A 17211-nucleotide genomic window follows, 5' to 3' on the forward strand; every position below is an offset into this window, starting at 1 on the left:
TGAGAGGAGGAAATTGTCGTCTTTTCGACGGTCGAAATCGCGCGATACAGTCAGTATAAATCTTGTCGTATATTTGGGTCGAGTTATTTCGATAGCACTGTCAATGACAGCCGCGTAGGTCGCACACGAGGTTCAATAAACTTTTTTATTTACAATCTCGAAATACGCATTACCTGAAGTGATTATCTTAAAACACATTCGTATTCATAATATTTGTGTTTTACCTACCTTAAATTACTAGGAAAATTCTACGGAATTCTACGGCAAAAAGTAGCCTATGATTATCTCCGTGCTCTTGACAATATCTGTGCTGAATTTCATCAAAGTCGGTTCAGTAGTTTCGGAGCTTGTTCAATGCAAAAATAGATCTTGAATATTTAATATTAGCATATTAAATTACTACGGAAGTTATATTAACAGTATAGTTATCGTTACGAGAATGTTGTAGAGGTTCCCTACATATCTAATCATCATAATTATACGTGGAAGAGCCATGCTTCGGCACGAATGGGCCACAGAAAACCGGCGTGAAACGTGTGTTTCGCCGAGTGAGTGAGTTTACCGGAGGCCCAATCCCCTACCCTATTCCCTTCCCTACCCTCCCCTATTACCCTATTCCCTCTTAAAAGGCCGGCAACGCACCTGCAGCTCTTCTGATGCTGCGAGTGTCCATGGGCGACGGAAGTTGCTTTCCACCAGGTGACCCGTTTGCTCGTTTGCCCCCTTATTTCATTAAAAAAAATGACGAAAGTGACGCTGATGATGATGATCACGATAATCATCACGGTCGCAATGACGATCACAATCTCGGTTTGGCAATGAATGTAATCTATTTGTGTTTTGTTGGCAGAGAGTAAGGAGAGACTGCAGCGGGCGCCCTTCGAGACCGCCCTGCATCACGCCGGTAAGTGAGGAAGCAGGAAGGGCAAAGTACATGGGAAGTACCGCAAAGTACACGTGGGGGTGGGGCAAAGTACACGTGAGAGTGGGGCAAAGTAGACATGGAAATGGTTGGGCTGTATGATGAAATAGGGAAAGTAGAATCTGCAAAATATAGGGTAGGTATATAATTTTATATATACACTAGGCAAAAACTGACGTTATAAGTCGGCAAAATTACAAGGCGGGATTGACCGTAAAATAAACTACCTCTATAGATGCATGTTACTAGTAAACACAGCTTTTAGGGTTCCGTACCCAAAGGGTAAAAATGGAACCCTATTACTGAGACTTCGATGTCTGTCCGTCTGTCTGTCTCCAGGCTGTAACTCAAGAACGGTAATAGCTAGAGAGTTGAAAATTTCACAGATTATGTATATCTGTTGCCGCTATAACAGCAATTACTAAAAACAAAATAAAATTAATATTTAAGGGGGGGCTCCCATACAACAAAAGTGATTTTTTTTACTTTTTTTGCTCTATATCAATAATGGCAACAGGTAGGGCACTTAAATTTCTCTCAAAGTCCTTAGTTATACGTGTAACTTGATATTTAATAATAATATTAAAATAAAATAAAAAATTAAGGGGAGCTCCCATACAACAAACGTGATTTTTTTTACTTTTTTTGCTCTATATCAATAATGACAACAGGTACTTCAATTTTTCTCAAAATCCTTAATTATACTTGTTCTTTAATTTTTAATAATAATATTAAAATAAAATAAAAAATTAAGGGGGGCTCCCATACAAAAACACAATTTTTGGCCTAATTTTGCTCTATAATGGTACGGAACCCTACGTGCGCGAGTTCGACTCGCACTTGGCGATACAAAGAGACAATAAAGAAACACTTGCTATAATTGCTTTCATAATAAACATTGCCAAGACCACTTCTTTCACTCTACACGCTTCGTTATATTTTACAGAAAAAATGTTCACACATTATTAAAAATTATAATTGTCAGTTTAAGAAATCACTCGCGGAAGAAAACTTTCTCAGATTTCTTTTGATAAATATACGAAACAATAAATATGAGCTTGAATCGTGAAAGAATCAATTTTTCAAAATGACCGTCGCGTCATCTTTTATTTGGCGCGGAATTTGTAGTAATTTATCAAGCAGTTTTATTAGTGGCAGGGAGCGGCGACCTTCGCCCTCAAGGGTGGGTAAATACCGACAGTAAATACTTCTATGTGGATGTATCGGATTTCATACAGGTTATAACTTATAATGCATTATCGCTGTGGTATTGTTTGAAAATAATAATGGCTATGTTTTTGACGTTTCACACCAAAATCTGTTCCCGTGATAAGAACTTGTATTACGGGCATCTGATATTTTGATAAAATTGATCAAGAATAATAAAAGATACATTGCGATATACATTGTACGATATGAAGATTATATTTTTGGTTTTAAACGACTTCCAAAAAGGAGGCTCAATGATAATTTGAAAAGTTTTGACTTCAACAAAATGACGGTTTGAAAAACGAAATTTATAATTAATACAGGGTGTAAAAAACTAACACATATATTATATTGTAACAAAAATAAGTGATAATACTTTAGAGTGTGTATGTGTGCCTTACAAAGAGTTCACTGTGAAAGTAGCAGCGTTGAAAGAGCATTTTGTGATTTTGGTACATATTTATAATAATTTATAAATTAGTCCGAAAATTAATAGCGTCGGTAATACAGGTAAATTCTCTTATCCATACTAATATTATACATGCGAAAGCGTGTCTGTCTGTCTGTTACCTCTTTACGCCCAAACCACTGAACCGATTACTTCATACATTAACGAGGTTATTAGTAGTTTCTTACGTACAAGCTGTTATAATGCCTACCAGCCTCTCCAGGCTCGTATTTATGGGACCCCGATGAAACGTTTAAGAATTTATCAATTTACCCGTAACATAAACAAAACTCGGCTTATTTTTTTTTTATGAAATAAGGGGGCAAACGAGCAAACGGGTCACCTGATGGAAAGCAACTTCCGTCGCCCATGGACACTCGCAGCATCAGAAGAGCTGCAGTTGCGTTGCCGGCCTTTTAAGAGGGAATAGGATAATAGGGGAGGGTAGGTATGGGAAGGGAAGGGAAAAGGGGAGGATAGGGAAGGGAATTGGGCCTCCGGTAAACTCACTCACTCGGCGAAACACAGCGCAAGCACTGTTTCATGCCGGTTTTCTGTGAGAACGTGGTATTTCTCCGGTCGAGCCGGCTCATTCGTGGCGAAGCATGGCTCTCCCGCTTAACTAGAGTGACCTAGACTGAGAGACTATGAGTACTAAATGCGTGCCATGGAAAAGAACTTTCGTCCAAGGCCGAACATAATCGTTACGTACAGACATACAGTTTACGACAAACTATTAAACCGGCCCATTTAGTGTATTGTGACGTCACTCGTCGCTGTTTGTTGGAAATTAAATAGACTGTAACTATTTATTTGTAACATAAATTATGGATTTCGTCCAACGCCATTCGGTTTTTCAAGAACGTTGTTGATTAAGTTTTTTACGCAAACCAATCAAATTCGTTAGCAAATAGATGGAAAATAAAAATAAAAACACTTTAGTAATCTGACATAAGCATTTTACGTTTAAATACAGACTTGCTATTTGACCGAGCTTTGCTCGGTATTCGATAAAACACAAATAAAATGATTCCTAGCTAGATCGATTAATAGCCCCCGAAACCCCCTAGGTATATACTAAATTTCATGAAAATCGTTGGAGCCGATTCCGAGATTCCAATTAGAATTGCTCGTTTAAAGATATAAGATAAGGCGTCCCTCCTGCTAGTTTCCTGAATTCTCATAATTTATTTTATTTGGCTTTTCTAGACTTTCACCTAATTTTCATGAAATTATAAATTGTATTATTATCACAAAATGTGGTTGAATATATTTTTATGTGACTTCTATTTCGTAGTTTTACTATATTGAGGTTATTTATATTATTTAACTTTTATCTAGCAATAAAAACAATACTTATCTACTTAAAAACATAATAATACTTAGTCTGGCCATAAATACTGTCACTAGTAAAAATAAACAAAATATTATATTTGAATTTGGATTCTGTAATTTTTGGCGCCAATGTATTTTACAATATTTTGCGATATTGAAATGGAGTGGGGTGATCAAATGAACCAAATCGCTGTGATTGCATCACACAAAGTAGGTATGGAGTCCAATGTCATTTTTAAAACTCTCCATACGCTTGGTATTAGTAAAATGTTTGTGTACCGGGCCATTAATAAGTACAATGAGACCTCCTCTGCTTGTGGTAGAAAAAGATGCCGTCCACGCAGTGTTCGTACGAAAAAGGTGGTTAAAGCAGTAAGGGAAAGAATTTGAAAAAAAATCGGTTCGAAAGTACAAGATTTTATCTCACGAGATAAAGATAGCACCTAGAACCATGTCATGTATTTTAAATGATGACTAAGAACCTTAAGCCTACAAAAGACGTACTGGTTATTTCCTAACTGATAATTTAAAAAAGAAAGGGTGGTAACATTTTAACTACTACTGAAGCGGTACGCAAAGGGAGGTCACAAAAAATGTTTGTTTACGGATGAGATTTTTTTTACAATTAAGCAACATTTTAACAAACAAAATGGTTTTATTTATGCTCGAAGTTCTAAGGTTCAACATTAAGTTCAATAATCAAGAATGGTCCTTCCAACAATGCTCGGCGCCGGGTCATAAAGCTCGGTCGGTTTGGTCTTGGTTGGAAACGAACGTTTCGGACTTCATCAGAGCTGAAGACTGATCGTCGTCTAGTCCCGATCTTAATCCACCGGATTATAATTTTTGGTCGGTTTTAGAGAGTATGGCTTGCTGTAAATGCCGTGATATAAATTTGGAGTCACTAAAACAATCCATATGACTGGCAGTGAAGAATTTTCCCATGGAAAGAGTCCGTGTTTCTAATGATAACTGGCCACAATGTTTAAAGGACGTCATTGTAGCCAATTAAGGCTAATTTAAATAAGCTTTTAATATTTTTATTGTTTTATATTTAGATATGTATTAAACTAATACACTGTAAACGTAATAAAAATTATTTTCAATAGAAAAAAAAATGTTTTTCCTTGTGTCGATATAGGTACACAATTAATATCCGAGTCGTAAAATTGTTTATCAAAATGACGTCTAAAATCTGTTACATAGTATGACTAATCAACATAATTATATTTACGTATTAATAGCAATATGTTACAGAATGAATTATGTATTGAAATGACTACACTGTAATTGACTGCAGGCAACAATGTTATTTTAAATGGTAACATTATTATTATTAAGTAATTAGACTAGGCCAAAATTTTATTAGTGCGTTGTAAGCGTTCGTACGCTTACAACGCACTAATAAAATTTCAATAAAATGTCATGAGTATTTGCGAACTTCAAAGTTACGATGTCGACAGAACTACAACACATAAGATGCTTTATTACTAAGTAAATGTTTGCTAACCGTTAATCCGTATTGAACTGAAGGACCAACTGAAGAACCGCCAGCGTCCTTTGAGCGACAATTCGGATATCTTTGCGTAACCGTGCATTTTTTCGCAACATAAAATTATACTGTCCTTTCCTGTCACTTTCTCTGTTTCTCCATACGAAATCTCATCTCAATTGAAATGCGAGAAGAGGTAGCAACTAGCAAACAAACACGCTTTCTCATTTATAATATACCTACGCGGCCTACCAGGTATAAGCCTCAGCTTGTGCCTCCTCGTAGGTCTACACTCTACCAATGAAAATATTTTTTACAGATATTCCCCTAACATGTGATATGACAGTATTTAGTCTGGCCTGTTGACCTTGGGAGTTTACGAGGCCCAGACGCGGCGGTCGCGGACCAAACAATATGTCAAGCCGATCAAACAGTTTTTATTGTTCCTTTTAACGGCCTCATCTAAAACGTGAGATTTATTACGCTCTTAATTTCATTATTATTCATTTTTTTATAGATTTTGGCACGCGCGGGGGCACAGACCGTACGTCATACGACGTTTAAGGGTCAAATCAGACCGCAACGCGATTTTACAGTTTTGCACAACCTCTCAAGCAATTGAAATCTGCCAAATGTGCCAAATCCATACAAATCTAGAAATGCATCTACACGTCACGAGTCACGACGCGACTGTCTGATTTAACCATAAACCTATAATATATTAAGTCTATGGATTTAACATGGATTTAACCCTAAGGTACAAGTTTTAACCAAGCAACACGCGACAACTGCAGACCACGCGACTTACCGTCGCGACACTACAGTACACTCTCTGCAGTAGCTATCGTCACGAAGCTAGCGACACTAACAAAATATACATAGAAACCAGTAGTGTCACGACGACACGTCGCGCGTCGTCTGCTGCTGCTTTGTGTAGCGGGTTTCCAACCTTTAAGCGACGTCATGGGCGCGGAATTACAAATACATAGACAAAGTGACAGTTAGACAATGGAAATCCGCCATTTTGTCGATAAAATCTGTCAGAATGTCGATTCTTTCCCATGTCTATTGTTGTTATGCTAGCCCTGCAGAAGTAACAAACAGACAGAAACACCTTTATAATAAACATACAGTGTTTATTATAAATTCGAAGGTATTTCTGTCCTTTTCATGTTTAAACCGAGGGACCGATTTTGAATGAAATTTCGTATGTCGTCATCGTTAAGGCGAGTGCTATGTGCTTATAGGATTCTATGGCGGAAAATGTAGTTCTAGTTCGAGAAAGATTTTCGTACCGGAGTTGCAGACATACAGTCTTACAGACCATTACTTTGTAAACTAATACTTATTGAATTAAGCTGACTTTCGCATGTCTGGGCTGAAGTTAGTCTTGGGCTAATTAATGACATATTATATCATCTATTTCTCTTTTCCTAAGATAATGGTGATAGCTTTCTACTGTTTCGATGTAAAAAAACTGCTATAAACTCCTTTGCCTGCTCTGCCAGTGGTTGGTCAAAATGGTCCTTATATTTGTTTCCTTCAATTCATATTCGCCGGATCGAAACGATCAATCGCAGTTACCGCTTTTATGTTACGGGCTACGGCCGTCAAAGGTCGTTCAGGAATATTCAGCGGATACAGTGGAAGACCTTCGGTGCTGTCGGTGACGTCACGACCCGCGCCCCTCGTTAGCTAAAAGCCAGTGATGGCCGATGAATCGTTAAGCTAATCGAGGAGCTCTAAATTTCAAGCAACAAGGTCGAGTTGTTGCTTAGGTCAAGGACTTTTCGTACTTTTAAGGAAACTTAATATTAACCTAACAACCTATCGCGACAACAATAGATTTCCAAGAATCCACGATCGAGGGATTAATAGAAAGAAAGAAAATAGTTAATTAACAACTTTACATTTGTTTCATAATACGATAAGTACAGTACAAATTGTGTGGATTTTCATTTAAGGCGACGCCTTGATAATTTGGCTGTAGCGATGACGATTTTTCTCAGCAATGACTAAAGCTTAGAAATTAAATTTCAGTGTCAGTAATCATCATGTCTTTGTCTTTGAATTACTCATAGCATAACACGATTGGTCTAACACAAAATAATCAATCAAAAATACCTCTATAAAAACAGGGATTCTAATTTTCCAACAGAGGAGAGTGATTTAAGCTTCCAAAATTTGTACATAGATTAGTTCAAGCATACACTATAATTTGCCCATAGCTTATATGATATATATTTATGGTTTTTAAATTACGCGACAAAAACCATTTTGTCGCTTACGCCCTTTCCATTTCTCGTTTTCTATGAGAGGCCGGCCCAGCCTCTTATAGAAAACAAGCGATCTAAACATAGACTTAATATATACTGTCGTATAGACCACCTGACAACCCGAAAATGCGTGACCATTTTCGATCTGTCAATGTGTGCGTGTGCTAGTGATGTATATTTTACTGTCGATAGTATAGTATTTTGCTATCGATAGTATAGTCCGGTCGAGTTAATTTACCTCAGTTTCTATAAGAAATAAATAATATGCAACTTTGACAGGTTTGTATTTCAAATTAGGTATCATAAATTTTGGTGACGATTGAAAAGTAGATACACATTTTCTTTTGGAATGATTTTTCAATCGTCGGATATGTTATGACATGAGGTTCTTATAGGGGTAAATAATATACACATAACACATTATATATTACTTATTTATTACTCAGGTAAAATCTATCTGGTAAATTAGCCCTTACATTGAAAGTAAACGTTGAAAGTAAACAACACACATAGTATATTATATTTTATTCTTAAATTAAATACATATCATAAAATATCATAATATTTTTTATTAAAATTATTTTTAACCGACTTCCAAACAGGAGGAGTCTAGACGTTCGGCTGTGGATATATTTTTTATGTATGTTCAACGATTACTCCGCCGTTTATGAACCGATTATCAAAATTTTTCTTTTGTTGTACATTGTATTGTTCCGAGTAGGTATAATGTTCACAAAAGTGGTGGTCTGGTGATGGAAACCATGAGAAATCGAGTTGACTCCTTGATATTCAAATGGGAACATATGGTCCCAGAAAACGTTCAAAATCTTTTGATTAATAAATTTAAAAAAGTAGTCAAAGAACGTTTTGTGCCAAAGCCAATGATTTCATAAGCGATGGCACATCTTGGGAGTAGAATGCTGAATGACTGCTTGCAAGGCTACTTCTACATGACTTACAATTATTATGTGTCTATCTATGTTTACATTGTATAATTTTTAGTTACAGCATTGTAAATTTTATTTTAAAAGATTATTTTTTTTCTCACTTTTTTTGGTAAAAAGTGGGCCCCGTGCGATTTTCTTACGCCGATTATTCTCGTCGGCTTAGTACCCGAACTGGTGGTAGGCACCATGTATTCTGAAAATATAATTTATTTAAGATTTGTACAGAAATAAAACAATTTTGATTTTGATTTTTTTTAACACCAACTGTAATTATAGAAAACGTTAAGGACAGCTAAAAAGAGTAAAATTATTATTTTTTAAGCAAAAAATTAAAACCGACTTATAGGGTAATGGCGATAGTAATATTTTACTTAAATGAACTAAAAAGTATTAAATAATTCTTATTCTGTACTCAGTATTAATTCTGTTCTCAATCTTCATTATTTTTGCAATCGGTACCAGCTAACCTAATCGGCAGTTCTCTGACAGAATAGGTATAACAGCAACTTATATACTTAGGACTGGTACCGACTTCAAAATTTTGAAGATTGAGTACAGAATAAGGATTATTTAATACTTTTTAGTTCATTTAAGTATAATCTTAAATGAACTAAAAAGCAATAATCTCTAAATAGTATAAAACAAAGTCGCTTTCCGCTGTCTGTATGTATGTGTGTATGTATGCTTAGATCTTTAAAACTACTCAACGGATTTTGATGCGGTTTTTTTTAATAGATTGAGTGTTTCAAGAGGAAGGTTTATATGTATAACATATGCATAATATGGTAGAGAAACACTGATAATTTTAGAGGTTTCTAATGTTATGTCGTAAATAAATTCATTTTTTTGCGTTTATATTGCAAACGCTGGCTAAACCCTACGAGATAGATCAAAATAATGTACTACAGTATTGTACACCTTAATAAGGTAAACAAAAAAGTCCGCGATGGTATATGTCTATTTCTTAGGGATAACTCACAATAGCCATTTTTGTTCTTTACTTTTTACAAAAAATAATGGCTTATTTACGAAGCGATTTTAACAATTTACAACATTAACCCTTATCCAAATAAACATGTTTGGAAGCTAAGACATTCAATGTAGATTATAATTGTCTTTTACACTATACAATTTCGATCAATACTTTAGAAGTTTTCAAACGTATAAACTTACGCGGAATCAAAAAATATGTCGCGCGGCGGCGGCCGAGGGACATAGCGGTTACGGCGGAACCGGCCGGGGGCTCTCATAAGCTTCGGGCTTATGTTATTGTAGTAGATAGTGTATTTCGTCATTGTGTGGTTGTGCAGACGGTAACGCAGAGGAGCAACCACAGCGCTTTCTTTCAGATATTCATTGTTTCTGGTTCTTTGGTTTCTGAATTGTCGATAAAAATATATTTGACTTGGTTAGAAAAACGGACTTTTGTTTTTGCTTTACGATTGGGTTATTTGTTGCTTTGTGGGTATTACTATACGATCATGCCTGGAAGACGTCGTCGTTCGAACATAGGTCGTAGTACAGTGAATGCCAAAAGAGCACGTTCAGCAAGAGATGAAGAATCGTCAACGGAACGTGAGACTCGCCTCAGCCAGAATAGTGATAGAAATCGGATACAGAGAGAAAGAGAATCGTCTGTAGAGCGTGAGGCTCGCCTCAGTCGAAAAATGATAGAATTTGGATACAGAGAGAAAGAGAATCGTCTGTAGAGCATAAGGCTCGCCTCAGTCGGAAAAATGATAGAATTCGGATACAGAGAGAAAGAGAATCGTCTGTAGAGCGTGAGGCTCGCCTCAGCCAGAATAGTGATAGAAATCGAATACAGAGAGAAAGAGAATCGTCTGTAGAGCGTGAGGCTCGCCTCAGCCAGAATAGTGAGAGAAATCGAATACAGAGAGAAAGAGAATCATCTGTAGAGCGTGAGGCTCGCCTCAGCCAGGATAGGGATAGGCATCGAATACAGAGAGCAAGAAAATCATCCGCACAGACACATAGCAACACCGAACAAAACGAACAACCAAACAGCCACAGACCCGAGAGAGTAACTAATTCATGGGTAAATAAAGAAAATTCTGCCAATTTTTGCGAAACTTTTATCGTTTACGCAGCACAATAGGAAAAATCACCCGATTTTGAAACATTCTTCATTGGTGCTCCGCTTCTATTGGTCTTAGCGTGATAATATATTATAGGCTACATCCTACTAATATTATAAAGGCGAAAGTTTGTTTGGATGTATGGATGTGTGGATGTATGGATGTTTGTTACTCTTTCACGCAAAAACTACTGAACGAATTTTAATGAAACTTTACAATAATATAGCTTATACATCAGAATAACACATAGGCTACAATTTTAACCGACTTTCAAAATGGGGGAGGTGTTATGTTCGTTTTCTTATATTCAACGATTACTCCGCCGTATGTTACCCGATTTTTATATTCACAAAAGTGGTGATCTGATGAAGGATCTATAAGTAATCGAGGGAACTCCTCAAAACTTATAGGGAAACGTGTGGTGACTTCGGTTTCGTGAGAAGTATTCTAAGCATATGCTACCAACAAGTAAGATTTTGCACCGAGATATACCTGGTATACCGTGGTTCGGAAGGTGCTGAGAGAACTCCTGATTCTTTATAGATACAAGTTTGGGAGTTTCGGCGTTGTTTTAAGAACAGGAACCATATGCTACTATGCAAATTACATTCATCATCATCATCATCATCATCATCACTACCATATTATACCATTTCATAGTCTTTTAGATCGAGACTCGAGTTTGTCAAGCGATAATTAAAAAAAAATCTTTATTTTATTTCTAAAAATAGATTGACGACCTCTGTGGCTCAGTGGTGAGCGCGTTGGTAGCTCAAGCCGGAGGTTGCGGGTTCAAATCCCGCCGACGGAACAAAAAGTTTTCAAAGTTCCTGGGTCATGGATGTGTATTAAATATGTGTATCATATAATAAAAATCTTAAATATATCTATAGTATAAAAGTATTAAATATATTTCCGTTGTCTGGTACCTGTAACACAAGTCCATCAGGTACTTACCACGGGGCCAGACTGACGTGATGTGAAGCGTCCATAGATAAAAAAAATCTATACCTACCTAATATAATAACATTGAAGAGTATGTTTGCTTGAACGCGTCAATCTCAGGAACTACAGGTCCGATTTAAAAACTTATCTCAGTGTTAGATTAATCATTTATCGAGTAAGACTATAGGCTATATTATATAATATATTATCACGCTAAGACTAATACGACCGAAGAAACTCAGGAAAATGCGGGAAAAACCGGGAAAATATTTTTTATGGGAAAATGTACGGTTTCTGTAAAATTCCTAATTTACGCGGGCGAAGCCGCGCGGGTGCTTATAATTGCTTATTTTTAATAATTGCTTCAGTAACAAGTGCAACAGTATGTCAAACTTACTGGTACAAATAAAGTTGGGATAGCTCCTTTAACCAGAATAGTATTTATTCTACCTTTTCTTTAAAAATTTTCAATGAAATGTTTGCTACATATTGTTGAATTTTTCTTGGGATTCCAACCAACACGCCCAATTAATTTCAGCCATTTTCCTCTTATTAGAGGATCTTGAGGGAATCTGTAAAACAAATGATTATGATATATAAATATAAACCTTCCTCTAGTTTTAGAGTTACTCTATATTATAGTAGTTATATTAGCTATTAAATAAATAAATAATAAAAATAAATAAAAATTCGGACGCCCCGCCCCGCTCATACATTTTGACACGTCAGAAATTCTTTTAGTATGATTTTGCTGAACCGAACCGAATTTTGCTGATCAGAAATTTCGGATAATGTGCGGCCGGGTGCAAGTTGATAAATATAAAGGTAAATTATTTTTATTTTAGTTTTATGTTAATGTAAAATATCGATAAGCATATCGATAAATTTGATTCAAGCACTAGCGTATATGTAAATATTTTCATGAAAAATTTTTCTTCAAAATTTGTGTAATTTAAGAACAATAGTACCTTTAGTTACGCAAAATATGAAAGTAAAAGGGAGGATTCACAATATTTTATTTGAAATAGAGAACTAAAGACAGAATATAGCAAAAATAAACACTTCGTAGCAATTAGGACATGAAGATTAATTACCTGTGAAATGTATATTTTTCAGGATTATTCTTATGATTTACACTGCTAACACTTACAGCACAAGTCATCATTTTTAAATATAATAATATTTATTAAAAATAACAAACAAATTGAACAATATATTGGAAATACCGAAAGGGCATAAAAACGACTGACGACTTTTGACGACCTGTCAAATAAAAGTGGTTACAATTTTCATTAGACTGCCTCTCTCTTTTCATCTTGTTATAATTCCATAAAAGATTTTCTTCTCTCTCGCACTCTTTGTTGGTCTTTAGCATTATAGGTTTATGGATCTAAAACATATAAAACGATTTTTTTCTTTAACGCGGCGTCCCCTTAAATGTACGTCGTAATGTTTTTCCAATTTCTCGAAAGAAACAAATAATTTTATCAAACTTCAAACGTTCAAATATAGACACGCGGTAGCGTGTCAAGCCAAGATCCAGCATAACAGAACTGGCGAGTAGCACCGTGTGTAATTATATTACAGTACCTGGATGACCGAGCTTTGCTCGGTATAGCAAACACTCATTGACTTCGTGTTACTTAATAACGTCATCTGCTGGTCGTTAAAACAATTAGTTGCTCGCAAAATAGTATTATTATTCGCCAATAGATGTCAGGAAGAGTCATATTTTTCAGTTTATCGATTATCGATAAAAAACGAATAAAAAGACATTTTCTGAAAATGATTCCTAGCTAGATCGATTTATCGCCCCCGAAACCCCCTATATACTAAATTTCATACCATCTCAGACATAATAATATTAGTTATGTTGTGTAATTATAATAATATCTTCATTTTTGTAGCGGCTTTTTCTTCTTGCGTTTCAACTTTTATGGTAAAATATTTTTTGCACCGCCATGGAATACTAGGACTTTGTCTTTAAGAGGCCGGGTGCCATCGAAATTTAAACTCTAAAAATATTTTTTTGTATAATTAAATATTTTGTTGTAAATTAACTATTTATTTATATATTTTTAGTGTTTTACTATATTTTTAAGTGCTTAAATTTTAAATATTTAGTAGTAAATTTACTACAAAAATATATTTAAACACAAAAAAAATGTGTTTAAATAGTTTGTAAAAAAATTGTGTAGGAACCTAGGTATTACGTATGTATGAGAATTTCGATGACACCCGGGTAAGGTAATCAGTTAATACAGTTTATAAGATTACTGACGCGGACGGTTCGTAGTGAGCAATATCACATTTACACGACGGAAAATATCACAGCTAGTACATATTATCACGAAAAACTTTCCCTCTGTTATTTGGATAGAGGTGGTTGGCCACCCAGCTAAAGTAATTGCTTATATGCATTGGGACTTTCCGTTGCAGTTCAGAAAAACCCACACGTCGCTCAATAGTTGTGAACAATGCCTTATTGACACGACACGGAAAAATTCAGTACTGAATAGTTTTAAGTAACTCCATGACTGAAGCTTTGTGAGTTATGAATTGTGATGGGAAAATGTTTTTTTTTTTATGAAATAAGGGGGCAAACGAGTAAACGGGTCACCTGACGGAAAGCAACTTCCGTCGCCCATGGACACTCGCAGGATCAGAAGAGCTGCGGGTGCATTGCCGGCCTTTTAAGAGGGAATAGGGTACCTAATAGGGGAGGGTAGGGATGGGAAGGGAAGGGAAAAGGGGAGGGTAGGGAAGGAAATAGGGTAGGGGATTGGGCCTCCGGTAAACTCACTCACTCGACGAACCACAGCGCAAGCGCTGTTTCACGCCGGTTTTCTGTGAGAACGTGGTATTTCTCCGGTCGAGCCGGCCCATTCGTGCCGAAGCATGGCTCTCCCACGTATAAAAACACACACAGCTGAAATAATGGTACTGTATAAAGTTTTAAAACTTAAACTAAAGAAAAAATCCCAGCATATTATATGGTTTAATACCCAATGTAAGAAGCTTAGTAAATATCTTGAAATAAAGTGGAATAAGTGCAAGGAAAGTGTATATTTAATTGAAGATGAATTTCCACCAAGAAGTGACTGTACTGTACATTCAATATCATAGTTTATTATGTGTTTATGCTTTTAGTCTCATCACTTTTACTGTGTGTTTACTAATATGTCATTTAACACTGATTTTGATAACGTTTTGAATGCTGCCATGTTCGATACTGTATTTATCAATCGCTCCCAGGCTTCTGTTCCCTAAATTACGCATTAGCCCTATCACCTTAGTTTTTCTTCTTCCGTAGCTCGTATATGGCATATACTAAGTTTAGGAAGAAGATAAGAGTAACTACGTTGATAAACTTGCACAGTAAATAGTAATGATAACGATTTTTACCGACTTCCAAAAAGGAGGAGGTTATACGTTCGGCTGTATGTATCTTTTTTATCATCAATAACTATGTGTACAGAGCCTAAAATGAAAACAGTTTAGTTTAAAAATTCGCCAGATTGCGCTAAAGAGTTTACAATAAAAGCGAAGACAATGGCCAGACGTCGCGATGTTTACATTCATCGTCCACAGAAATAGATTAAACATTGTTCGCGTTACATGTTGCTCGGTTAAATTATATAACTACACTTCAATCAAAACAACGAGGCACAGAATTTCATAAGGAAACGATTTATACAGCATGACTAGTGAGACATGTTCAATACATAAGGAGAATACTCTGTACTTGATTCTCATTATAATTATGTAATAAAATTAGGTACTTAATTTTTTTCCCAATTTCCCTTTAAATAAATGAATCATGGACACTAGGTAAATTACGCGGCTAGGCTAGGCAAGTATACCATGCGACAGGCGCGCGGCGGCGTGCGCCACCAAAGATGCTACCCTTCCCGCGCGCGGTGTCCATGCGTTGGGTAAATAATTATTTAACTTTAAGCTATATTTACTCAGTGATCAATTATTGATAATATTATTTTTTTTGTTTTTTTTTCATCTAATAAAATAGCCAAATATCACGTCCTCGAGTATTGAACATGTCTCACCAGTCACGCAGTATACGCGGCCGCCCGAACGCGCGGTTTAGCTGCTACACCGCGAGCTCATAAGCAATTTTATGTAATTTTACCGCCGCTATTTATGTAAATCGTTACAAACCGCTCGCTCGCGCGGACGCATCCGCACTAGTACCTAACCCGCTCTGACTTCGCACGGGTGCGAAATATAATTTACACAATATTATAAAGTTTTAATTTATCCCTTTAAATCACTAAGGGCCTATTTCACCACTTCCGGATTAGTGCCGGATAGGCTATCCACAACTTAATTTGACAGATAGAATATGGAGAATCAATCAAATAAGTTGTGGATAGCCTATCCGGCACCTTATCAGGAAGTGGTGAAACAGGCCCTTAATCTATTACTTAATTATTTATAGGAATTAGTGTGTACTGTGTATACGAGTATCTACTTCAACATTCAAACAAACAGACAAACAGGCAGCAAGAATTTATATCAATTTTAAAGTAAGTACGGAAAATTAAGATAAAGATGTTGCCAAATTTCTAAAATTTTTGTTCGTCTCTATATTCGTCGTTTAAAATGTTCAATTGGGAAAAAATACTTAGAGCCTGTTTCACCACTTTCTGAGTGCCTAATAGGCTATTCACAACTTTTTTGACAGATTCTCCATACTTGATCTGTCAAGTTAATTGGTGGATAGCCTTATGAGGAAGTGGTGAAACAGGCCCTTAAACTTTAGAAACAAAACAGCCCTGGGTTGGCCGTTCTTATGATGAATCAGATAAAGTAAGTTATAATTGCGTCTGAGCTATACAGACTACAGTATACACATTCCCAAAAAAATGGAAGTAAAATCTTTTCATTTTTTTTAAGTTAGTGGAAAAATGATTAGACTATTTTTTAAATCATGGAAAAATCATTAGATTTTTTTTTCTGATACAGTCCAGGCAGATTTAATTAAAATGAAGGCTAGGTGATAAAAAAATCACCAAACCGGCCCTGGCCATTTAGCCGAAACTTTTTCGTTTTCGCTTCGTTATAGGGACCGTGCAGAAACTATAGAGGGCGTCGTAATTCGACAGCAGCGACACGATGCGAGTAAAAGAAGTAACTTGTGAGTGTCTTTGGCTTCGCATTCTCTTTGACCCTGGCTAGTTCATAAGTGATTTTTTTATGTTTTAGACTATTTTATGATTTAAAGTAAAAGACTAGACGACTCCCGCAACTCCGTTGCGCCAAAAATCATTTATCGCGCGAGAACTGTACATTTTCCCGGAATAAAAAGTATCCTATGTCCTTTCCCGGGGCTCAAAGTAAATCCATACCAAATTTCAGCAAAATTGGTTCAGCGGTTTGGGCGTGAAGTGCTAACAGACGTCTACACTTTCGCATTTATAATATTGAGTATGGATGAGTTTCTAACCGTAAACAAAGAACGAAAGCGTGAATAAAAATGTTTAAAGCTTATCTAGTTATCTAAGAAAATATCTGAAAAAGTAA

General features: G+C 36.0%; 1 protein-coding gene across 1 annotated transcript in view; it reads left to right on the forward strand.

The window, feature by feature from the left end:
• The window catches only part of LOC121725292 (synaptic vesicle glycoprotein 2B-like), a 61835-nt gene that overhangs the window by 24045 nt on the left and 20579 nt on the right, over positions 1-17211 (forward strand). The window contains exon 2 of the mRNA XM_042112183.1: positions 851-904. Within this exon, the coding sequence (XP_041968117.1) occupies positions 851-904 (54 nt within the window). The remainder of the gene's footprint in view (positions 1-850; positions 905-17211) is intronic.

This window comes from Aricia agestis, chromosome 3 (assembly GCF_905147365.1).
Source record: "Aricia agestis chromosome 3, ilAriAges1.1, whole genome shotgun sequence".
Lineage (NCBI taxonomy): Eukaryota > Metazoa > Arthropoda > Insecta > Lepidoptera > Lycaenidae > Aricia > Aricia agestis.